The sequence below is a fragment of the Puccinia triticina genome, chromosome 8A (genome assembly GCF_026914185.1).
Source record: "Puccinia triticina chromosome 8A, complete sequence".
Lineage (NCBI taxonomy): Eukaryota > Fungi > Basidiomycota > Pucciniomycetes > Pucciniales > Pucciniaceae > Puccinia > Puccinia triticina.
Genome location: NC_070565.1, coordinates 54,268 through 77,733, shown reverse-complemented (window position 1 = coordinate 77,733; position 23,466 = coordinate 54,268). Strand labels below are relative to the sequence as shown.

Genomic DNA, 23,466 nt, shown 5'->3' with positions numbered 1-23,466 from the left:
GCAAAACACCGCTAAAAGCGAAAAGTAGCGGCGCCAGCCACCAAGGCGGCTACGCCGCTGCAAGATTTAGGGCCTATTGCCACTCCCCCCTAATCCCATCCAGTCCAATCCTTCAATAAACACAGCTGTTCTCAATTCATAATGCAACACGTCCTCCCACATCTTTGGGAAACTACTTCCTTCCACACCCTTCCACCATGGCAACTCTTGCTATAGATTGGACATCAGGCCTGTGTATGGTCCATACACAGGATACTATGCATTATCAGATATATAAATCCTACTTTCTACCTTGTGATTCAATCAAAAGGGAAACTGATACAATACAATATTGGACTAATTATGAGTATTGTATCATTTTTTCAATACAAATTAACTGGTAGTGGATGTCTTTTATCAGCTTAGCAATACAAAACACCTGGATTGCATACCTTGCTACAATACACAAATATCTTTGATCTTGTATTTTAAACAACCACTAATCCATTTGACAAAGGTGGGTTGCATACTACACTGTTCTAAATGACCAGATTGCGCAAGCATAGTTGCCTTTGCCACAACCCTCATTTTCTGTGATTTTAGCCAGACTTTAGCAGAAAGCGGCTGCGCCGCTGCAGAGCCCAGGTGCCCAGGTCAACTCTTTTACTCTGTGGCAGTAGCTCATGTGTGTATGCTTTTTAATTCTGAATATACAGAATGTTTTTAGATAAGGGAGCAAGACTTTGTTGCTGTGGAGCAAAGATTCAGAAGGCGCTTACGGTGAATTTATATTGGTGAGGCTGAGCTGCTGCCCGCGCCCTGTGTTATTTCTGCATAGGGGCTCAGCAGTTTGGTCTTGGGCCCATCAACACTGACTTGAGGCCGTCTCGGCGCACCATGTACACGCTCAACTTCAAGTGATCACATTACGCAATTCCTGGATCTTAAAAGAGGAAGAGAGAGGGGCACGCACAAAGATCCCGGTGATGCAGGTCAGCACAACCACCAGCGAGTTGTCTCCCCCCGTCGCAACGATGAACTGGATCCCAAACGGCGTCAACCTTTGCTGCACTATATTGTAGCAAAAGCGGGAAAAATCGCGGCGCTTCGCGCACGGGCAATCTTGGTGCTCTGGCAATGAGAACAGCGTCTAGCAGCTGACGCTCTCGCTTTTTGGCGCCAGGAAAACCGTATTGCCACTGCGCTGCGCTAGTTTGGCGCTTTTGTGAGCGAAGGACAGCTGTTGCAGTGTTGCTATGTTTACAGGTTGTTCAGTTGAAGAAAATCAGGGTTTTTTCGAGGGTTGGAATAGATTTAATTATTATCAACTTCTGTCTAAGATCTGGGTTAATAGAAAACGCAAAAAGGAGAAGAGAACAGGACACAGTTGATTGAATCCATTGATTATGCACACACGTAAGAATACATTGCTACAAAAAGACCAATCCAAGTCTATTAAAACCACAGTTTTGTGGGAAAAAAAATCAAGGGTTCCCCCTACAATAGACAATATTTACAAAAAATGACAGGGTTTTCCCCACAAGGCAACAAAGTACAAAAAAATTGAAAGGGTTTCCCCACTCAAGTAACAGCCTAAATTACATTTAAAATGGACAAGAAATCTCAAACAGCAACCTAGCCCAACACCAGTCGAAGCTGCTGCACCCAGGCCCACATCGCCGCCCAACTCACCGGGAGGGACAAACAACATGTAGGGGAAGGCCCCCTGCAGCGCCAATGGCAGAATGCATAATGGGGGGCCAGCTCTTTAACCCCCCAGGCTGTGCAAATGCATATGCAGCAGCGGGAGAGCGTGAGACGCGCCGCCAGCTAGAATCACAGCAAAAACGGATGCACCTGGGGGAAAATGGACTGGCCAGAGGTCACATTTATATATCCGCATGCTGGCCGTACAGTTTGACCTTTCACTCGGCAGCAACAACACCAACGCCACCGCCACGACAACATCTCTACCGCCACAACAACATCTCTACCGCCACAACAACAACTCCACCGCCACGGAAGCAACACCAGATCCTCATCAATTTTTCACTGGCTGGTTCTCCGCGGAAGACACTTGCCATGTCCCAGGTACTCAAACACCGTCTCCACTCTATTCGCGCTCACGCCGCCACCCACTACCACCAGGCCATCGCCAATATCACCGCCCCAGCCCCTGCCTGAGCCCAGTAACTCCGCACATCCTGCGCAACAGCCAGTACACCCATCCAGAAACCACATCAACAGCCCAGGAAAACGACTGTCTTGGCTGCAGGCGCTTCGCTGCCTTCGCCGCCACCGTTGCGGGCCCATACGTACTCCCCACAGTCTCCAGTGCCGCAGACGCATGCTCTTCAATTCCAAGCCACTAATCACGGCCCGCACCCTCGGCGCTCACGCCATGCGACTCGTTGGTCTTCTCACCAGATTAAATCAACAGTTGGAACTTCATTTTCCCCTTCACCTCCACCTGGTAGAGTTGAAATACTGATGAGTCAACCCAAGCAGGTGTCCTGAAGCCAAGATGATGCAACACTTTCCGGGCGACAACGTTTCCAAGCAATTTTCTGGGTGGATTTGAGTGCTGTCTGATGAGATCACAGCCGTTTGCTGTCACTCCGGCTTAGGCACGGAGACGACAGTTTAGAATAAGCAAAATATGATTGGATAATCGGAATAAGCTCTTGTTTATTGAGACCACAGCGAACCACCAGCCACTGTTCAGTTTGATGGGGTTAAAAACCACAGTTCTTGTTAATTCAATCGCTTCCGAGGTTGTGCTGTACCCCACGCTGTGCTTGCTTAGGTCGCTTTTTCGCCGCTGGTTGTTGGGCGCAGAGGTTTCACAGTTTAAGTAATCCCACCGTACTCTACCTCTGCCCCGCGAAACCACTACAACGTTCACCACAACAATGGGCGAGAAGAAAGGAGAAGAAGCCGCGCACAGGCCGGATGAGGTGTCGGACGACTCTGTACAGAGAGCTGTGATAGTCCCAGTTGTTCAGTTCTTTCATGCTTGGTTGCCAAAGCGCTTTCCTCCTTCAACATGGTCTCTCCCTCCTGGCATCCCCAACTAATCACCGCAACTGCTGAGAAAAGCGTCCAGAAGAAAAAGGAAAACATCTGCCTTGCTATCATACTCTTCGAGTAACTGGTCCTCAAGAGGGAGAATGTCCAGGTCAAGGTGGAGGACAAGTATGAAGGGTTGACAGTGAAGAAGGAGATCAAAACAGGCCGGACACTTATCAATGGGGAAACCATAATGAAGGGATTTGGCCCAGTGATTGACTTGGTGGAGTGACTGGAGCCGAGGACTTCTCGTCAAGTCTGGGAGCCTCCCAGATCTCAATTTACAAACCCAAATTCTTAATTTTTGACCAAAAGGAAAATGTTTTCCTAACCCTAGAGTTCATTAACTTCATGTGCACTGGTTGAGTTTTTGATAGCTGTCTTAATTTAGGATTTAGAGGGGCATCTAGAGCTCTCTAAACAACAACGGGAAGTCATCCACTGTCAACCAGCTCCTTTTTTCTTTCCTAGCTGGGAACTGGTCTTCAAGGTTTCCAGTGTTGCGGAGCCTGACTTCAATGTTTGTCTGCAAGGACCTGTGGAGGCTGTAAGGACAAGGATTGTGTCTTATTTCCGAGACAACATGGTTGAGTGATGAGACCACACTCCTCTATCTGAGAGACTTTCATGGCCTTGAGCCTTCAATTGCACACTCCTCATCTTCCTTTATAATTGACTGTCTCTGTTTTCTGTGTTTGTGTGTGGCTTTCTTTCCCCATTCCTCTCTCTATTGCCTCTCTCTGTTACCACACTCTCTCTCTTCTGTCTTCATCTCTTGCCCTTTTTTTTGTGGTTGCTATTTCAGATGAGGGGTGTGATCACCTGCTTTTTATTATCCTTCTCCTTTCTTTTTCATGATTATATAAGATTGCATCTGGCAGTGGCATATTATCTGTTTCTACTTAGGTTGCCTTTAGTTTTGTTTTTTAGATACAATGTAGGACTTCCTGCTGCAATCTGTGAGGCTCCCAGAGTCCTAATGCCTACATTTCCCTGCAAAATCTGGAATTTTTTAGGCTCAGATCTGGTCTGGAAAGGGGTCCCAGATTGTCCAGAAGTCCTCCACTATCTACATAAATATGTTTTTTATGTATTCCCTCTTGTCTTCTCATGACCTTCACAATCATCATCACCTTTGTGTGTACACACACCATACACACCAGACTGAACATATGGCAAGGGGTTGGAAAAGTTGGAATTGTCAGATAATGAGACTGATGGAGGAATTCCTGTGAAATCTGGGATCCACAGATATTGTGGGTTAGACTAATCTTGGGCCCCCACATATTTTTTTTTGGTCCCAAAAATTACAGTTTTCTGCAAGGAAATTTAGCCCGAAAATTGCAGATTTTTGCATAGTAATTTAGCTTTGTGGGCTCCAAATCACAACAGTAACTCATCTGATCATCTAACTGTTCCCCTGAAAGTGCAGCGGCGCAGCCGCCCTAAACTCTAGTGCTAACATAATTCATCAACAAAGGGGGATGGAGGCGAGAATTACCATCTCAACCATTCAAGGTCATGTCGATAGTTTTCACAAAAGTTCTGGTGGAGCACAGGTTGAATCCTCGAAATGGATTTTATTTTGCCAAAAGAGAAAACAGAACACAGTAACATTGGTATTTTTTGCTGAAAAAAGCGTGGTTATAGTTAGTTGATAAACGAAATGCAATCAGAGATTGATTCTCCGATTCCAAAATCGATAACGGGTAGGTTGCTTCGAGTCATCTTCGTCTCCATCTGCTTGTGATGTTTGTAGTTTAGATAACTCTTTCCTCTTTAATTCATTTGCAATATTCAGTCGATATTTTACATTTTGCGAGTCTGGGAAATCGATCACCAAGCTTTTATATTTCCATTGTCCATTGGAGTCCTATCAACTCGAGAAGACATGATGATTCAGGGCGTTTAAAGAACGGAGTAACAAAGAAATCATCAATCATCACCGATCACTTAAGCATGAATCTTCAACATAAATTTTGAACCGGATAGACCTAACTTTGATTAGTTGAGCCACGACTTCCCCATGTTCAAAGCTTCCGTGATTTGAGAAAAATCGCGCAGTCCATGACTTTTGTTCATTCGCTGAACTTGAGGATCGACCGAGAGTGTTAGGCATGAGAGATTTGAGGAGACCAGGCCACCAGCGAGTTGAATTGCTGTCTGATCCAGAGAGCTGGGAATCGATCGAGTTCGAAATTGAGTCCGAGGATCGATTGGTAGGATGATGATAAATTTCGGAGGTAATCAAGGGGCCGATCCAACTTCTCCACCAATCCAAACTCTTCCAATCTCCTTCGAACAGACTTGGTTTACAGCTCTCTACCCAAAATCTTAATTCGACTACTCCACTTTGATGTTGGACACTCTGAGGAATCCCGTTGCTCCGCTTGCTGATCGAATTGCCGGAGGGAGTTGGAGATGTGTGAAATTTGATGGGTGATTTTAATATCTTGCTCAACTGATCCGATTCTTCAATTGTTCTGATGGTCATGTTCATCAGGTTGGTCGTAGATGAAGGCGCGAACAGTTCGGATGTGATGCTATAGATCTTATTGAACCCTCACGACAAAGAAGTTCTTCCAAGATATTAATTTCTAGAAATTTTTCCTTAATATAAAAAAACATTTAACGTACGACCAGGATTCCTAGAGATCCCCCGAAGCTCACGATGAGTAAGTTTCGACCCATCCTGAACATCCGTCGGATCCGTTCAGACCAACTGACACGAGACCAGTGATGGTATTCGTCATCCCTCAACGGTTTTTCGTGGGCCTTACCCCTCGGCATCATGAAGGGCCCCAGCATGGGTTGGCCGCTTTCTTGACCATGGCTCAATCTACGAAGTTCTTCCATCAAGGCCTCCTCTGATTGTTTGGGCGGATGACCACTGGCTGAGACGTATGATCTTGAGTTAATAATGCGACTATCTTTCTTCGATCGAGCCGAGACCGCATTCCGAGTCCAGTTCGTGCTGAGTCGACGATTCAGGGGAGGGGACGATGATGGTCTTGAATACTGCCGGAGAGGATTGAGTAGATTTGCTGCTGGGATGGCTGGATAGAGCTTGCTGAGTATTGGACACACACACGTCCGGCTGGGTTGGAGCTGATGAAGGAAGCCATTTGAGATCGACCGCATGACAATCGTAGCCTTGTTCTTGACTGTGAGTTGGTTCCTTGTCAAGTGGACTTGCACGGTGGAAGTGACCAACCCCCCGGTGCACGCTTTGGGGATCCCCGGGACCCCGAGATCAGTCAAGACTCTGAGTCGTTGTCCGCAATTCGAACAATCCATCCAGATTCCAGAGCCAGCTACTTATATATTTATATTATACTTAAATATATAAATCCAACCCCACAGGACAGAAAATACCGAAGCGTGGATTTGGGACGAACTACGATGTCACAGGATGCCAAACTGTTTTCAAGGGGGAAAGTCCAAGAACTCAGAGCAGAACTTCAGGTAAGCAGTCAGATTCATTGCTACGATGTATTTTGGGATGATACTCAAATTTACTGATTGATTTTATCCTTGGAAATTGTGTTGATGTACTAACAGAATGATAAGAAGGACAAAGGGTTCCAAAGGAAGAAGAACACGCTCAAGAAGATCGTTGCAAACATGACCATGGTTCGTCTTCCTTCTCGCGGCTTCAGGGCACGGCCCTTTATTGTTAATATCTTCGAAAGTACTTACTCAACCTCGTGTGTTATCTCTTGGCTCGACAATATTTGATAGGGCAACGACATGGCACCTCTATTCCCTGATATAGTCCAGTGTATGGGAATCCAAGTCTTGGAGATCAAGAAGGTTTGGAAGCTCATTAATAATAATATCGGTCTGTTCAATCAGTCCTGTTTAAACAGCAGGGCAACTGATCTAATCTCTCACTTGTTTTTAAATTTTCACAGATGGTATACCTTTACTTGACAAACTACGCCAGATCAAAACCAGACTTGGTCAAATTTACCATGGACGGCTTCCTATCAGTAAGCCTTCTTACAATCCCAACCCTTCATTCTCGGTGAATCGGCGTTGATCAAATTGGCTGTTTAAGGATTCTCACGATCGGAACCCTCTCATTCGGGCTCTTGCTATTCGCACGATGTCTTACATCTCCGTCCCAGCCGTCCACCGAGCCCTCCTAGATCCCTTACGACACGCCTTAAAAGACGCCGATCCCTACGTCCGGAAAACAGCCGCAATATGTGTCGCCAAACTCTTTACACATGATCGGAAGTTGGTTGAGAAGGAGCAATTCATCAATAACCTCCGGGACTTACTGGCCGATTCTAATCCGACGGTAATTGCGAATGCCGTCGCGGCCTTAACGGAGATTTCAGAAAAGAGTGAAAACATTCAACTCCGACTCAATCTGGTGATCGCCAATAAATTGCTGTCAGCCTTGAACGAGTGCTCCGAGTCAGTTCATGCCCCTTTGTTCTCGAGCTCCCAAGATTGGGAAAAGCTTTGCTGTCTCTGAAGCCGATTGACTAATATTTTTAAACTGTCAGATGGGGTCAGACGTACATCATCGAGGCATTGATGTACTACGTCCCTGAACAGTCAGCCGATGCCGAAATCTTGGCGGAGCGTCTGGTGGCCAGGTTACAGCACTCTAACAGTGCTGTCGTGTTAACAACAATCAAAGTGATGATCTATTTGATGAACTACATGTCAAATCCAGAAATTATGGAAACTCTTTGCAAACGAATCAGTGCCTCTCTTAGTAAGTTCCTACTCTGGAATTCCAAAATTGAGAGAGATTTCACATTTTTCTTATTGTCATCCTCTGGAACCTTTTACACCGTACAGTCACTCTGCTTTCTTCAGGCTATGAAGTTCAATATATCGCTCTGAGGAATATCTTACTCATTATTCAGCGGAGACCAGCTGTTTTGAAAAATCAGGTCAAGGTGTTTTTCTGCAAATACAATGACCCCATCTACGTGAAATTGGCCAAGCTTGAGATTATCTATCGACTTGCCGGCGATAGCAATTATGAGCAGGTTCTCACTGAGCTCGCAGAGTACGTCGAAAGAATCCTTGGCCCAGTAATTAACTTTTAGCTCTCTAATTTAGTTGCCGTCATCCTTGTTCGTCCACAGATACGCATCGGAAGTGGATGTAGATTTTGTCCGAAAAGCAGTTCGATCCATCGGAAGATTAGCAATCAAGATTCCTCTGGCCTCAGATCGTTGCATCACGGTGCTTCTAGATCTTGTAGCCACGAAGATCAACTATGTCGTCCAAGAAGCGATCGTCGTCATCAAGGATATCTTTCGGAAATATCCCAATCAATATGAGGGTATCATCGGCTCTCTCTGCCAAAACTTGGATGCTTTGGATACCCCCGAAGCCAAGGCTTCCATGATTTGGATTATCGGGCAGTATGCCGACCGGATCGAAAATTCCGATGAACTCCTCGAGGATTTTGTTTTCACTTTCTTGGAGGAACCTGTTGAGGTCTGTCAGCCTACCTGCCAAGTCCAAATAACAAGGCAATAACTGACGATTGAACAACCCGACCGATACCTCCCTACAATTCGATCTTCTAGGTTCAATTGGCACTCTTGACTGCTACCATCAAACTCTTCCTCAAACGGCCGACCGCTGGGGCTGAATTGGTCCCCAAAATCTTGAAATGGGCAACCGAGCAAGTTGACAACCCAGACTTGAGAGACCGGGGATTTATCTATTGGAGATTATTATCGACTAATCCAGCGGCTGCCAAGAACATCGTCATGGCCGACAAACCTTCAATTTCAACCGAGAGTGAATCGCTTGATCCCGCCGTCCTCGACCGGTTGCTATTACAAACCGGGACACTCAGTTCCGTGTATCATAGAAGGTATGTCTTTTCTCTCCCTCTCCCCCTTCACAGGTTGTTCTAAGAAGTCTGGCTATCGTGAAATGATGCAATATAGCTCGCTGACCCAATCAAATTTTGCTCAGTCCTGAGATTTTTATCCGCCATACCAAACCAAAATATCTCAGTGACTCGCCCGCTCTGAACCCAGCAGCTAAGAAGTCGTATCAAGAATCCATAGAGATTGCGGCTCGACGGCCGCCGCCGGTTCCGGAGACGATGACTGTTCCTAAACCGATGGCACCGGCGAGAGTGACGAGAGAATCAACGACAAACGAGGATAGTCCGATGCATTCGACTGTCGAACCAACGCCCTCCTCTCTTCCCAATCAAGCAGCCAACGAAATGGAAGGTGCGGTCGACCAAGAGGTCTATCGGAGCAGTAGCTTGGATGTCGATGAAGATCCGATCGTCAATCAGGATGATCCTTATGCTGCTCTTAGTAGCTTGGACCCTTCCGGATTCTTTGGTCATCAACAGGATAACTATCAAACTGACGAGCCTCGACCTTTGAGTGGAATGATCCATCATCCCGGCAATTACTCTTTAATTTGAAATGCTAAGTTCTATTTATCACCTCTATTTACCGATGTAATTTGTAGATAATTGCAGGATGCGGGCTGATGATCAAGGCATTGAGATTGGGTAGAGAAGATAGGTTATAATGTTGTTTCACTATATATATATGTATACATATTATCTCATTTGAATTGTGACCATCTTGATACTTTTGTTCATACATGCTTGTATTACATAATAAGCTTCATCTTACTTGATCCACACCCAAACGGACCTTCAGACAGGAAGCTCAAAATGAGATGTTGCTTGGTTGTTATTTATCATACATGTTGAGTCATCAGTCTACTTTTTTTTTTTTTGGGGGGGGGGGGGGGGGGGGGGGGGACGGAACAATGTGGCCTACATAGACCTTCTCAGACAATACATACATCTCACATAAAAGGCAGTTCAGATGGCTTGGCAGATGACAATGTCAAACTGTTTGCTCAATCATTTGTTTCATTTTTGATCCGAGAGTCAGGTCTCACCGCACGCGAAAAATGGAAATTCCATACAATGCAATAGGTTGTACCAAAGTAGAAATGTATGTCAAAGAGATAATGATGTCATACAATCAGAACGGTTTTACAACAGGAAGAAAATTGTTTCAGATATTCTCAGAAATTTTCTCATTTTTTTCGGTTTTGTTTTCTGGTAAGGCGTTGAGAGAATTGTTTGTGTGGTAGTACTAATCATCATCATCGTCATTCAAGAAGTTATTTCGCTGTTGCTGCTCAACCTCATATCGAGCCTGAACTAGATTGCCTAGATCTTGGTCATCATCAAGTTCAAATCCTTGGTCTCCAAAGTACGATAACATCACTGGCAAGAGTATCAATCCATGTAATCCTCCTGAAATTATGAGTATTAACCACATCCTGAAGAAGTATGTCTGTTTCGAAAAAAAGATAGTAAGAAAAAGCAAGCTACTATTGGTTTTGCATCAAAAAGACTCACCTCTAACAACTTGGATTTTGTCAAACCCAAAACAGCGATACCGATGATTTTGGTTGAAAAAATTCCAGCAAAGACCTACCAGAAGAGTGAATGGTGTAAGCGAAAAAAAAAACTATTTGATGTGGGGCAATAGATGGGACAAGACTGACAGATGATCCCACTTCGCTCATGGCAATCGTGATCCTCTCGTCCCTATCGCGTTGAGCTAGATGATGTCTTTTAGGCAATCCACCACCGTTAGCACCAGTGAAAGCTCTGACAATGTGAGAGCAGAATTCGACCCCGATCCCGACCCCGATGACCAAGTTAACTAAGCTGATCGCATTCAGGTCGACTTTCCAGACGGCCATTCCGCCGGTCATGTTGGCAATGATCATGAAGACCGTGATGCACATTATCCCTCCAGTTTGCCAGGATCCCAATAGAATGCTTGAAATGATGAAGACGGCTGAGAGAGCAAGTAAAATGACTTCCTTAGAGGTGGTCATGATCCGGCTGTATTGTTCGAAAAACACATAAAAGATCGAGTATGGATAAACCTTTCCTCCGGTTCGTTTGGACAAGTCTTCTGAGATCCTGATAGCAGAAGTCATTGCGTTGATATAGTCTGACTGTTGCTTCAAGGGAGTGTGGTATGTCCGAAAGTGAGAAGCCATCACACTATCATTATTTTTTGAAAGGTCGATGGAGTTGTAATATGATGCCTTGCCTCCGAGTGGACACGCATCCGTGGTAGGGAAGTCTAACCAGTGTCCAAGATACTTCATAAAATCGTGCCCCTCAGGCAAGCCAGTCATGGTGATATTCCAGGGGGGTTGTTTGCCTTGAAAACATGGCCGACATTCCCTGTCTCGATCGCTGTCGGTACAGAATACCTCTGGATCTGCTTTTTTAACCCTGCAACAAGATTCGAGAGTTGGATTGAGCCAGTGAAGGAAGTCATCAATCCATACCGCCGATGGCTGAGCTATGAAAGAGGATTCCGGTCGTTTCCGCTCTGCTTCCAAGACGTTGGCCATGGATAGGGCCTGGCAAGTAGAAAAGCGACCACAAAGGGTTTGCTGGCCGTCTCGAGTAGTCGGGTCGACATTCTGAGCCACAAAGTAAACTGGGGGACCAATCTCGAAGAATTCATCGAGGGCGTTGAAGTAATGTACCAAATGTGAATCTCGGGGCAACGCCAGTCGCTGGTCTGAAGGAAATCACGCAATACAAAGATCAAAATCTGGGAGTTGAACTTAGCAATCACGGGTAGAGCAAAACTGCTTACCTAGTCCAAGCCCTATTCTTTTGGAACAAAGTGCTGAAAAGACAAAGATGCCTGAAAAAACACTGAGCACCAAGATTTTAATTTTTCTTTTCATCAAAAATGGCATGTATATTGTGCGGAAGAAGCGGGCCAAGTCGCCTTCTCCCGATGCGGTCGCCAGGTCGGAAAAAGAAGTCGACGTCGCTATATGAACACAAGGAAGACAATCTACTTTATTATGCTGTGTTTGCAGAGGAAAGACAATTTCGAAGTCAATAAATTTGCCAGCAAATTCTGCAGCGAATAAATCAATCAAAAAGTAGATATCACCTCTATCCTGTGCAGATCAATTGCCATTGCGCTGATAAAGACAGTCATTTGAAGAAGCGTGTTGATGATTACAGCACCAGCGGCGTAGATCGCAAAGTTTCGGACGGCCGGCATCCCAACGATTGCTCCGAGAGCGAAGGCCAAGGCTTCACAAGATGCGCTGAGTAGAACGGATGGCCCCATGCGACTGGTAGCTCGCGCGATACGAATCTCGACTGCGGGCAAGCCCTCCACGTCATCTTCGTCTTCATTTACCAAAAGGCCTTCCATTCCACTGAAGCCCAGCCCCCCACGAGCAAGAGAGGCGTAAGCCTTGGAGTTTTGTCGTGAGACTTCATTAGCCAAAATAAAGACGTTGTCGACCCCGATAGCTAATACAAGAAAGGGTATCACTTCCGCAATGATCAATGTGATTTTGATGCCAAGCAGCGAGAATAAGCCAACAGACGTGGACACCGACAGGAGAACGATCAATATACTCCATAGAGCAAGGCTGAATTTTGACTCGACTAATAATTGACGTGTGAGTGAAGTAGATCGAGCATGATGCGCTGTCGGAAACACCGAGTTAGGGTCGTTTCCCGGAGGTTGGTAAACCTGGTGAATCAATACCTTGGCCAGTGCCAGGATCCCACGGAAGATTGCGGATAGAATGACGATCCCACTGCCACCGAGGTTAATGGCTACGTAAAGAAACATGGCCAAATAACTCAAAATCACGATTGGGAAATCGGTGTTTGTGGACTTATTGATTTCGCCCTCCAGAGAGATTTCTGTCGACCAAGCCATGTTCATTCCAATTCTTCGAGGATCTTTGATTTGCTTGGACTTTCCAGCGGTAACTTCTTCCAAGTAGGTTTTCAATGACGTTTCCCATTCCCTAACTTGTTCCAGCTTGTCAGATTCCAAGTAGTTATTCACTACATACGTGATAATGGCGGCTTTGGCGCCGCTCGCATCTACTTCCGTGGAGGTTGTGTCGTTAGAGGTTTTGAGGCCACCGAGAATCATCTTGGGATTCAGCGGGGAGCCAAAGGGAGGTAAGCAACTAGCTGGAGCGCTCGCGCATTCATTCAACCTTTCTGACCAGTTATTTTCGTCGATTCCCTTAAGGGAGTTACCAAAGTATCCCATAATCGATTCTACAACGCAATCAGAGGTTGATTTGGGAGGATGAGATGTTGCGGTGGGTGCCAGACAGACCGAAGCCAAAGTGAGACCTGAATTGGATTTCAAATTCCGAATGCCCTGCTCCAAATCAGCCATCCACTTCAGTCGTTCGTAGTTTAACACGGGTTGGTCGGGTAGGATGGAAGAGAGGAAGATCTGCTCAGTGCGGTAAAACGGGCCAAATCGGTTTTCGAAATCGGCTTTGTGAGCAACACTTTGACTTCCGGAAGCGGCCCACAATTTAACAGGATCCTTTTCAACTTCGAACTTTGACCAGCCCAGATTCAAGAACCCGCAAAGAAGAAAGGCTATCGTGATCGTCAGATAAGGCTTTGAAGAACAGGCGTATCCGATACGATAAAAGACCCGACTAAGAAAGACATTCAATGGGTATGATCGAGGTTGATGTTGGATGCCGAGGAGTCGTGTATCTGCGTCCGTCATTAACGAAGAGCCTCGGGTTAGTCGATGGTGGGCAAAGAACGAATGGTTGGTGGGCGACAGTGAGGTAACGGAGCGAGAAGCCACTGGCCCCTCAGCGTCTGCCATCGACGAGGCCCCAATCAGTGGGTTTACTGCTTGACCCGGATGATCTGAGTCTTCATGTTCGCTCTCGGGTGAATCGGATAATTCTGAGCCACTAGGGGCTAAAGGGTCATGCATGCTAACACGTTCGTATCCGCTGGGTGTTTCGTATCCGCCATAATTTCCGCCATTCCGGCCGGTGGCCAAGTGAATTTTCCGGCGTCTCATAACTTCTTTCCATGTCGTAAAAATTAGCGCACCCGATAGAGCCAGGGAGTAGATGAATATCCAGAAGAAGTCCCCGCACTTTAACTGACCGACGTGACAGCTATCTGAAGGAGTGGATGGAATGAATAAGGGCGGTGGAGGTGGAAGAGAGGCGCATACGGCCGAGCAATCTGAACAAGCGCAACGAGCATCTAGGGCGGTCGAGTCACATCTAAAAGCATCAGCGTTGAGAGGGGTGAGAGTTGAATTGATCGGAACTGTTGCAGTTGTTGAGCTGGTGTCTATTTTCAAGAGAGGTTGAAGAGAATCGTGTTGATAGTTGGGCGCGGAGCGGGTTGGAAAGTTGATTTGAAACGGACTACCTAGTCCGGGCTTTTCATCACCCATATATTGCAGAAATTTAGTCCAAGTCTTAGCGCCACCGCCAATGAGATCCATGACGTAACCATTAGTAGCCCCAAACTTGACTTCCTTGCAGCTATCAAAAAACGCGCCACCGAATCGGGGGTCTACCCAAAAATCAACAGCTTTGACGGCAGGGTTAAGCTCTCCAGTCTTCGAGTTTTTAACAGTTTGAGTAGATGTTACGTTGAGGAAAGTGGCTTGATTGGGTGAGCAGGTAAAGTGACAGTAAAACTGGCGGAAATTGTTGCGACAGGCCGGGCAAGACGATATCAGAGGTTCTGCTTGGGAGAGCGATTGAGAGAGTTCTTCGAGTTGATCTTTCGTACAACAAGCCGTCTCCAAGCTTGAGAATTGACTACCACAAATTCGAGTGAGTGCTGACTTAAGATCGGGTGTAGTCTAGCACGGCAGAAATATATTATTCAGACAGACAACATATATGAGCAAAAGAATTCAGACAAAAAACAGATGTGAGCCTCGAGCGAACGAAGAGTCAAGCTTACCTTTCGAGCGGGTTGATTATCTGGACATGGTAACTCTTGACCAAAAACGCCTTTCTTTCCGCAACGATCGTACATGGCACATTGTCCGAGCTGAGGGCTTGATGAAACAGATGTTTTTTTCTTCCTCATGATTGGCTTCTGATTGATGAGGTTGCTGCTGCTGAATGACTGCTGGTTTGAGTGGTTGGTTGAAGTTGAATGGGGCTGAGGAGCGGCCAGGCTTGAATCACTTGATCATGGTGGTGCAACTGGACTGTAGGCTGTCACAGGAATAAGCAGGTGACATGCCAGCCACCGGAAGAGGGTCACTGTGACATGGACTGGAATGTGCCTAAGAGCATTTCCACCGTGGGCCCTAGTTTCTATAAGGAAGCGGAGACAATCTTTAGGGTCCGCGCTGACTTAACTAAGACCCTCTCTTTGTGGAGGGGGGACGCCGTCCCGCAGGGACCCTCCGAAGGAGGGACTTATGCGCTATGTCGACCTTGTGGCGTGAGAGAATTTCATAAATGCTGTTTTTTGATGTTTTGTAGCAGCACCAATTCTCATTGGGTGATTAGGTGTTGGGGGAACAAAAGATGCAGAAGACCATGGAGAATATTCCTACATATTTTTCAAATTTTTCAAAGCCTTGAGTGGCACTTAAATTACTTTTTTATGACCACCATCATGTCTACTTCATCCTTCATTACACATCTTGCACTGTGCAGGACCCAAAACTAATGATATTACAAAGGGTATTGCAGATCAAAGAAAAGGGATGGGGGGAGATGGAAATAGTACATAGATGGGGACAGCTTGGGTGGTCCCAGAAATGAAAACTAGAAGGAATTTGGTCCAGAGACCCATGTGCTATGTAGATTATAAAAAAGTGCCCACCAAAAGTTGAAATTCTCTCAGCCCGCAGGGTAGAAATAGCGCGTAAGTCCCTCCTTTGGAGGTTGCTTTGCTCCCCTGAGGAGGGAATTAGCTAAGTTAGGGGTCCGCGACTGGTTGAAGAGCAGATAGAGAGATATATTTCACAAAAGGATGAAAGATAAACAAAAAAATAGAAATAGTGCTGAGACAAACCTATAATTACTAGGTAGGTGAGGTGTCTCTATCCAATTCCTTGTAAAAAGGGGGCAAAAGCTGCAAACCAAATAATTATCAAATCTCACGTTACTACCTCTCAAGCCTCTCTTATAAAAAAATCTATAATGGGAAAGCCCTGAAATGTTCTCATTACTTTCAGCCAGTTGCTGAAAATAGTTGAAAAGTATGTTTAGGGGGGTTCACAATTGAAATCTTCTTAAGTTGAGGGCAGGTTTTAAGGTGTTTCTGAACAAGTTTTATAAGGCCACGTTCTGCAGCATCATAATACACAGCGTAATCTTTAAAACACACTCCCCTTACATACTTTAAACCCCATTATTTTAGGATAATCTCTTGTAAGCAAGCTGTCATAAAGCTTGACAGTTCAATTTCAAATCATCAGGCCAAAGAATGATGTTTTCCATAGGGCCCGGCTTTAGGCACGCCAAGAGATTCCCAGATGCACGCCAAAAAAGGCGTGGAATCATAACCACTCCAATAAATTTGGAGTGGAAGACAGTTCACTCCAAAAAACAGTCCAGTTTGGAGTGTCCAGCGGTTCACTCCAATATTTCTTGGAGTGAGGACTGCCACACTCCAAGATTATTGGAGTAAGCCAAGGTGCACTCCAAGAATTTATTTCTGTGCACACCAAGATGCAAATTTTTGGAGTGAGGTGCCACCCACTCCAAATTATTTGGAGTATGGACCAATGAGCACTCCAAAAACGTTTTTTGCGCTTGAAAACAGTTTTTTTTGGAGTGACTAGCACTGTCACTTCAAGGATAATTAAATTTCCCAAAAAAAATACTCAAAGTTTGAGGTTGGGAAAATCATTGAAAAAAATCACTCTGTACTGAAAAAAAATGTGAACTGAGCGTGCTCAGCCAAAAAAATAAAAATGTGTCAGACTGAGTAAAAAACAATGGGGCACATTTTTAGGGTGATTTGTTGGAAGGCCCTGCACAAGGCCCGCATGGGCCCCTAACAGGCCCTTTGGGCCCATTGAAAAAGTAGTAATTGTTTGGAATTTCAATGCTCTGCTAAAATGTGAAATGGGTCAAACTGAACAAAAAACATGGGGGTACATTTTTGGGGAGATTTTTTGCACGGGCCTGAATGAGGCCCACATGGGCCCCACAAAGCCCACTGGGCCCATTGAAAGAGTAGCCCTGGTTAAGAAAGCATATGCCCAGCTAAGAAATAAAAATGTGTCAGACTGAGTAAAAACCCTAGGGGCAGATTGTTGGGGAGGCTTTTTGGACGGGCCTGCATCAGGCCCGTATGGGCCAACAGATTTCCAAGGGAAGGAAAGGGCCTGGACATACATTCTGTGAGTGCACAAATGTTACACAGATGTCAGAAGCCCTTGAATATCTTCTGTTGATTAGTGGTCAATTGGTGCTGTTCTCAAACATCATATGGGCATTCTTAAGCAATACTACTTCTGGGTTGGCCGAACCAGCTTTGGGTGGTCCTCGACGGGCCTGATGCAGGTCTGTCAATAAGCCCTCCCGAAAAGTGTGGCCCCATGTTTTTTACTCAGGTTGACACATTTTTGTTTCTTAGCTGAGCATAGGCATTTTTGACCAAGGCTACTCTTTCAATGGGCCCAGTGGGCTTTGTGGGGGCCATGTGGGCCTTATTCAGGCCCGTCCAAAACATCTCCCCAAAAATGTACCCCCTCATTTTTCATTCATTTCAACCCATTTCACATTTTAGCAGAGCATGGGAATTCCAAACAAATACTACTTTTTCAATGGGCCCAACGGGCCTGTTAGGGGCCCATGCGGGCCTTGTGCAGGCCCGTCCAACAAATCAACCCAAAAATGTGCCCCATTGTTTTTTACTCAGTCTGACACATTTTTATTTTTTTGGCTGAGCACGCTCAGTTTGCATTTTTTTTCAGTACAGAGTGATTTTTTTCAATGATTTTCCCAACCTCAAACTTTGAGTATTTTTTTTGGGAAATTTAATTATCCTTGAAGTGTGTGCACTTCAAAAAAGTGAATAAAAAAGAGAAACATGAAAATAAACAGATAAACATGAAAATAAACAGATCTAGCCATTCAAACCCTGTTTGTATAGATCCAGCCCCTTTTGTAAGAAATTCAGCCAGGCTCTACCACCTTTTAAAGTATGCTTCTTCGCCAGAATGGGGGGAGCAATGGGTTTGACCCCATTGATACCCTGGACAGTCGCCAAAACCCAGTGATTCCCATTCACGTGGACCAGATAAATTGGCTCAGAATGAGTAGGATCTCCGGAGGGGCCCTTTCGTAGAGGGAGGAAACTGCTGGATGAAACAAGCGATAAGAAAATAATCGGCCGATTGTAAGTGTTTGCAAGAAGTTGCCTGTGTTCCAACTTATTGAGCCATTTCATGGCTGTGATTGAGTCTGATGTCACTGTGAGTGATTCAACAATCCGGTTTAGTTTGTCTGCGCCACCGAGTAGTTTTGAATATATTGATTTGTTGGCATCAATCTCGTCAACCATTTCTTTCCTGACACAGCGCCATCCGTCCTTGCTGTCGTAACCAAGGGCCTTCGAAATGCAATGAAAGCCACAGTTACCGTCACCTTCTGGGTCAAAAATATCCTTCACATACGTTCGGAGGTGCTCTGGAATCTGCTTGAGGAGATATGCCTATAAAAAGTAAGATAAAATTCATAAGAATGTACAAGAATTCATACATAAAGATTTGGAAATCCTACCTGTAAGCAAACATTATTGGGTTCTACAGCTTTTTCTTGCGCATTGGGTGTCTTGTTTGGAGGGATGGACTCGGGTTTGTCCTCATTTAACGGCGCAATTGGGTTTGATTTATCTTCATCTTCAGATGTCTTGCTCTGATCGTCAGATTTGGAAGAGCCACTTGTTAAATCGTCTTTAGTTTTGTAAGCATCTGAGTTGCTGTCTTCAACGTCTTCTTGGGAGCTATCTGGATTGGAATCTTTGAGGGTGTCGTGCTTGATTCGCTTTGAAGTTCGTTTCGGCTGTTTACAAGGTTTGGACGCTCGCTTCTTTGGCATTTGCATTTTTTTGGCCCTTGATTCGAGTTCCGCTTCTACAATCTCGAAGGCTGAAGGATCTCTCTTGCTCAATTTTGCTGATCCCTTCTTAGTTTTCGGCCAACCTTTTGGCTTTTTCTTGACTCCTGGGGCTTGGATGGGGACAGTGACATGAGTTCCGGCTAATAATTGGTGTATTTGATCAAAGATTTCTCCTAGTCTCCTGGGAGGCTTGTTGGCAAGGGCCAAAGTGAGCTTCTTAACCTCCGCGTCAAGGTCAAGTTCGATTTCATCAGTTTTCTACAGCACCGACATAATATCAATTGAAGTTAGATCTCAAATTACATTAAGAGAAATCAAAGAGAAATCACAAGGCAAGTACTCACATCAAACTCGGGATTGTACTGCAATTGCCATTGATGGTGGAAATCATCTGGCATCAAAGTCCTTCCATCTTCCAAGATATCGGAAATCTTGTGAGCACACGGTATTCCAATCCCGTTTGTAAGAGTTCCAGAACACGGTTTGGTCGGGTCCAGGTTTTTCAAGCAATCAAACTGTTCCAGAAATTCCTGGATCGCAAAACTTGAGATCTTACCAAGTAGCGGGATGTCTACGAGAGTCTTGATGGTGTCTTTCCCAACAGTTTTGTGAACCTTCTTGATCTGAGAATCAACTGCCAGTGATAACAACTCAAAAACCGAAAGCAGATCGCCCGTCAAGCTTGTGACGAATTTTTTGAGGTACGCGTGACCAGACTCAACCCAAGATGTGTTGAGATTGCGGAGGTGTGGATACGTGCAAGCCCAGGCCACAACAAACCTCTCTTTGTGTGGAATAATCCACTTTTCTAGATACTCTAGGGCTGCTGGGCGAGTTGCTAAGAAGCTCTTCAAGTTGTTGTATTGTTCCGTGTATAGCTTGGCTGATTTAGAGTAGGTGACTTGATTCCAAAGATTCATAAACTGGTCCCACGGGTTTTCAATCTTCTTTTTGTTTTTTTCTTTCTTGTCGCCAGCAGGAAAGTACTTGTTACAGTGAGTTGTGATGTTCTTGTTGATGTGCCATGTACATAGGTTGGCTCTAGCTTCAGGGAAAACAGTCTCAATTGCTTGACGTAAAGCATCATCTCAATCGGTAATAAAAACATTTGGAGTGCGTTCTGGCCGCCAGACAAGCTTCTTGAGAGCTTGGACGGCCCACAGATAGTTCTCTTTGTCTTCAAAAGTCAAGAAGCAGAAGCCAATAGAGAACGATCGATTTGTCGCAACCTGCCCGATGATATGTAAGAGGGGGATGTTGTAGTAATTTGTCTTGTATGTGGCGTCTAACAGCGCTACGTGATGGTTGATTCTGGCAAGGTGAATCGATCCCGGGTGCGCAAAAAACAGGTTTTGGACAGCTCCGGTAGCATTTACTTTGACTTCCCACGCCCAATTCATCTCCTTCAAGATGGTCAGCATGGCTTCCATTGGCGTCCTACCACCTAATTCCTCCCGGCGAATCTTCTGCAAAGCGTTTGAGATTGTCTTGTTTGTTGCAAGGGTTTGCTCATTGGATGTTCGGAGTTGGAGGATGATTTGCGCAGGTTTGAGTTTGGCCTTTGAGAGCTTTCGGATCTCGTCGACTTGATCCGGCAGAAGTTGCTTGTGAGCCACATGGGCACAAGGTCCAGGTGACGGATCATGGTTGTGGGTTGCACACCGGATATCTAAGGTCCAATATTTGTCAAGAATCTTCTTACTTGTTGGAACGGTGCCCCGGAGTTGAAATGGGCAGTCGATCTTCACGGAGGAGGTCTTTCGTCCAGACGGATTTGATGTCAAGCCACGATATTTTCCTGATTGATCGCAGCCTAGATATACATTTTTATTGCGTACTGAGTTGATCTTCGCCACTGCGTATCCGTGGGTTTTAGCCCATTCTTGACAGAAAAGAACCAGGTCGTCCATCAATAAGAAACATGCACTCGGAGGCGGTTCCAGTGGTTCTAAATGCAGAACCCAAAAACTTTGAATTTATTTACCAAAAAGCAAAGCCAAGAAAACTTTACATACCTCCTGGCGTATAGTTGTAACTCTTCGGATCTCTGATCAACGTTGGTGTTCCTGAGCTGGGAGCGGATGTGGTAGGTTCGATTGCTGGATTATGAGTGGGAGCGGATTTGGTAGGTTTGAATGCTGGAGTATGATCGATCCAAGCTTTCTCACTTTGTTCCGCTGGAATATAATACTTTTGAGATTTTGCACAAGATTCTTCACTAGATGGAGGCTGGGGGGAAGTGAGAGCATTTGAGCTAGTTTGATCGGTAGTTTTTTTTGCTGGAAGACTCACGCCAGTCTCTTTAATGAGGGCAAACAACAGCGGCTCGGGTAGATCTGGTAGGGATTCTTTCTTGTTGGTGAGGGAGGCTGCGATTTCAAAAACTGAATCTTTGGTTGGATTTGGCGGCGGTACTGATGTGACTTCGGAACCCAAATCTTTCGGAACTGAAATTGGATTCAACGGTACTGCTGAGATTGGATTCGGTGGTACTACTGAGATTTGATTTGGTGGTACTGATGCCGAGGTCGGAGCCAGGGGGACGGGGAACATAGCCAGAATATTTTGCATTTGTTGCCATATTTCTGGGGAAACAAGGACCCCGTTTGTGTTTGTTTTTTCTGCCATTATTTGATCTCCTAAAGAACAAAGAAAAAGCAAAGATAATAAGAACTGGGTTGTATCAGATTGTAAAAGGGGAGGGGAGTGGCAGGGGGGAAGAGGAAAGAATGACTTACAGGTGAAAAGTGGGTTGTGATTGCTCTGGGACGATTGAGCGTGGGGAAAATGGAGCACACAGTGGAGGAGGACTTTGCTGGACGGACGCGGTCAAGGAGAACTTGTCTGGAGGGGTGGCCGCTTGGAGTGCATAGTGTGACAGCTGTTCACTCCATTTTTGAACCAGCCCAGGGTTCGAGGTTGGAGTGAGGTAGGTGTATACTCCAACACTTTTGGAGTGACCTTTGGGTCACTCCATTTGAGACTACCTTTTGGAGTATACCCCTGTTCACTCCAAAAGTGGTGGAGTGAACTGTCTTCCACTCCAAATTTATTGGAGTGGTTATGATTCCACGCCTTTTTTGGCGTGCATCTGGGAATTTCTTGGCGTGCCTAAAGCCGGGCCCTTTACATAACGTCAAGGAACATGCCACAATAATTTATTGTGTAATAATCACGCTGCCAAACATGGCTTCAAAATTTATGAATTGCAGTGATCAATCAGAAGCACCTCCATGGGGAAAGATTTCCAAAATTTAAATCCTTTGTTCATGATCACCTTAAAATTGACTTCAAAGTTTGGTAAAATTCAGTCTTGAACCCCCCTATTGTGATCAAGCCAGAGGTTTAAAAGACCAATTGCCATAATCAACACTGGAACACCCGAGTAACAGCCCATACCAAAGTAGTAAATCCACGTTGGCTAGTGAACTCAAACACCTTTGGGGTCTGGTCCAAGAACTTTGTGATCCTTCTAGCCCTTTCACGATCACCTGTAAGCACACAAGATGTGACATATAATTTTCTGAAATGGTCTTGTATTATGGTGTAAACTTTCGATCAAAAACGACCTCCCAATACTTACCAACGGTTATGATCTTTCGCTACCTCGCCGTGTTTGAGGCCGACATGGTACGTTCTGCGGTCGGCTGTGAACGGGAAATTCGCATCGAGGATGGTCTCCTTCATACTTCAGATTGGTGAGGTTAACTCAAGATTCTTGGTTGTCAGCTGGTGTCAGCCGCATCTAACAGATACAGTTCCTGATCCACCAGATCCGAGGCATAGCCCACTCCAGAAGGAAATGTTCGGACGAATCCCCGGAGCTTGTGCCGGTCCTCTCTGCTTTCTCCATCTGCAGGAAGCACGCCGCCTCTACGCCGCCTCCCTCGTTCGGAGCTAATCCCCGAAGGTTATACAGGAAGTTACCGCTCAGAAAGGCTAGAGCATAATTGGACAGGAAGTGGGAAAATTTCAGGGCATTCATCCCCGTAGCGAGTACCGATGGCTTGGAGTTGGTGGCAGAGCATTCTCGATTCAGAGAAACTAAATTTCTTCGTGAACGTCATATCAAGTGCCATAGAGCTGAAACTTCAAAGATATATAATATACTCGACGCAAAGCAGTTATCCGAAATCCTACGTAAAAACTCAACCTCGAGCCGCGGCTGTAACCTGCTCTACCGGACCTGTCAGACTCTTCCAGGGAGGGCGAGTATGGATTCTACTGTTTTTGGTGCTCAGTCACGGCGAAAACACTGTCAGCTTCCGCGTGTCAGCGTATCGGCATGGGAGCTATACCCGCTGCAGCAAAAAAACTGGAAGGTAATACATTGTATAAGGTGTCATTGAGTCCATGACACTAACGATTGCCGGCCGGGTGGCAAGATTGCTTAAAAAGAGATGTGTCAAGTCATGAAGTGTTCAGGTTGAATAGTCGCAACACAAATTTCCTTTTGCTCGGGCTTCTCTCAAATCGAAAGTGCCTTCCCGC

The 23,466-nt window shown here is 45.5% G+C and overlaps 4 protein-coding genes across 4 annotated transcripts; 1 reads left to right on the top strand and 3 right to left on the bottom strand.

Moving 5' to 3' along the window:
- Positions 1–4,720: 4,720 nt before the first annotated feature.
- Positions 4,721–6,345, bottom strand: PtA15_8A7 (uncharacterized protein; the record flags this gene model as incomplete). The annotated part of the gene is made up of 5 exons (XM_053172251.1): positions 4,721–4,921; positions 5,048–5,599; positions 5,686–5,982; positions 6,050–6,212; positions 6,263–6,345. The coding sequence occupies 5 exons, from the start codon at positions 6,343–6,345 to the stop codon at positions 4,721–4,723; spliced, it is 1,296 nt and encodes a 431-aa protein (XP_053022661.1).
- Positions 6,346–6,450: 105 nt separating this feature from the next.
- PtA15_8A6 (uncharacterized protein) lies at positions 6,451–9,475 on the top strand (the record flags this gene model as incomplete). Its single annotated transcript, XM_053172156.1, has 10 exons — positions 6,451–6,513; positions 6,610–6,681; positions 6,790–6,861; positions 6,963–7,040; positions 7,109–7,473; positions 7,566–7,780; positions 7,867–8,080; positions 8,160–8,517; positions 8,610–8,902; positions 9,007–9,475. 10 exons carry the CDS (start codon positions 6,451–6,453, stop codon positions 9,473–9,475), a joined length of 2,199 nt encoding a protein of 732 aa, XP_053022660.1.
- Positions 9,476–10,166: 691 nt separating this feature from the next.
- On the bottom strand, positions 10,167–14,920 carry PtA15_8A5 (uncharacterized protein; the record flags this gene model as incomplete). The annotated part of the gene is made up of 6 exons (XM_053172046.1): positions 10,167–10,370; positions 10,436–10,510; positions 10,585–11,627; positions 11,706–11,925; positions 12,015–14,741; positions 14,846–14,920. The coding sequence occupies 6 exons, from the start codon at positions 14,918–14,920 to the stop codon at positions 10,167–10,169; spliced, it is 4,344 nt and encodes a 1,447-aa protein (XP_053022659.1).
- Positions 14,921–20,982: 6,062 nt separating this feature from the next.
- Positions 20,983–21,528, bottom strand: PtA15_8A4 (uncharacterized protein; the record flags this gene model as incomplete). Its single annotated transcript, XM_053171937.1, has 2 exons — positions 20,983–21,204; positions 21,268–21,528. 2 exons carry the CDS (start codon positions 21,526–21,528, stop codon positions 20,983–20,985), a joined length of 483 nt encoding a protein of 160 aa, XP_053022658.1.
- Between the last annotated feature and the right edge of the window lie 1,938 nt (positions 21,529–23,466).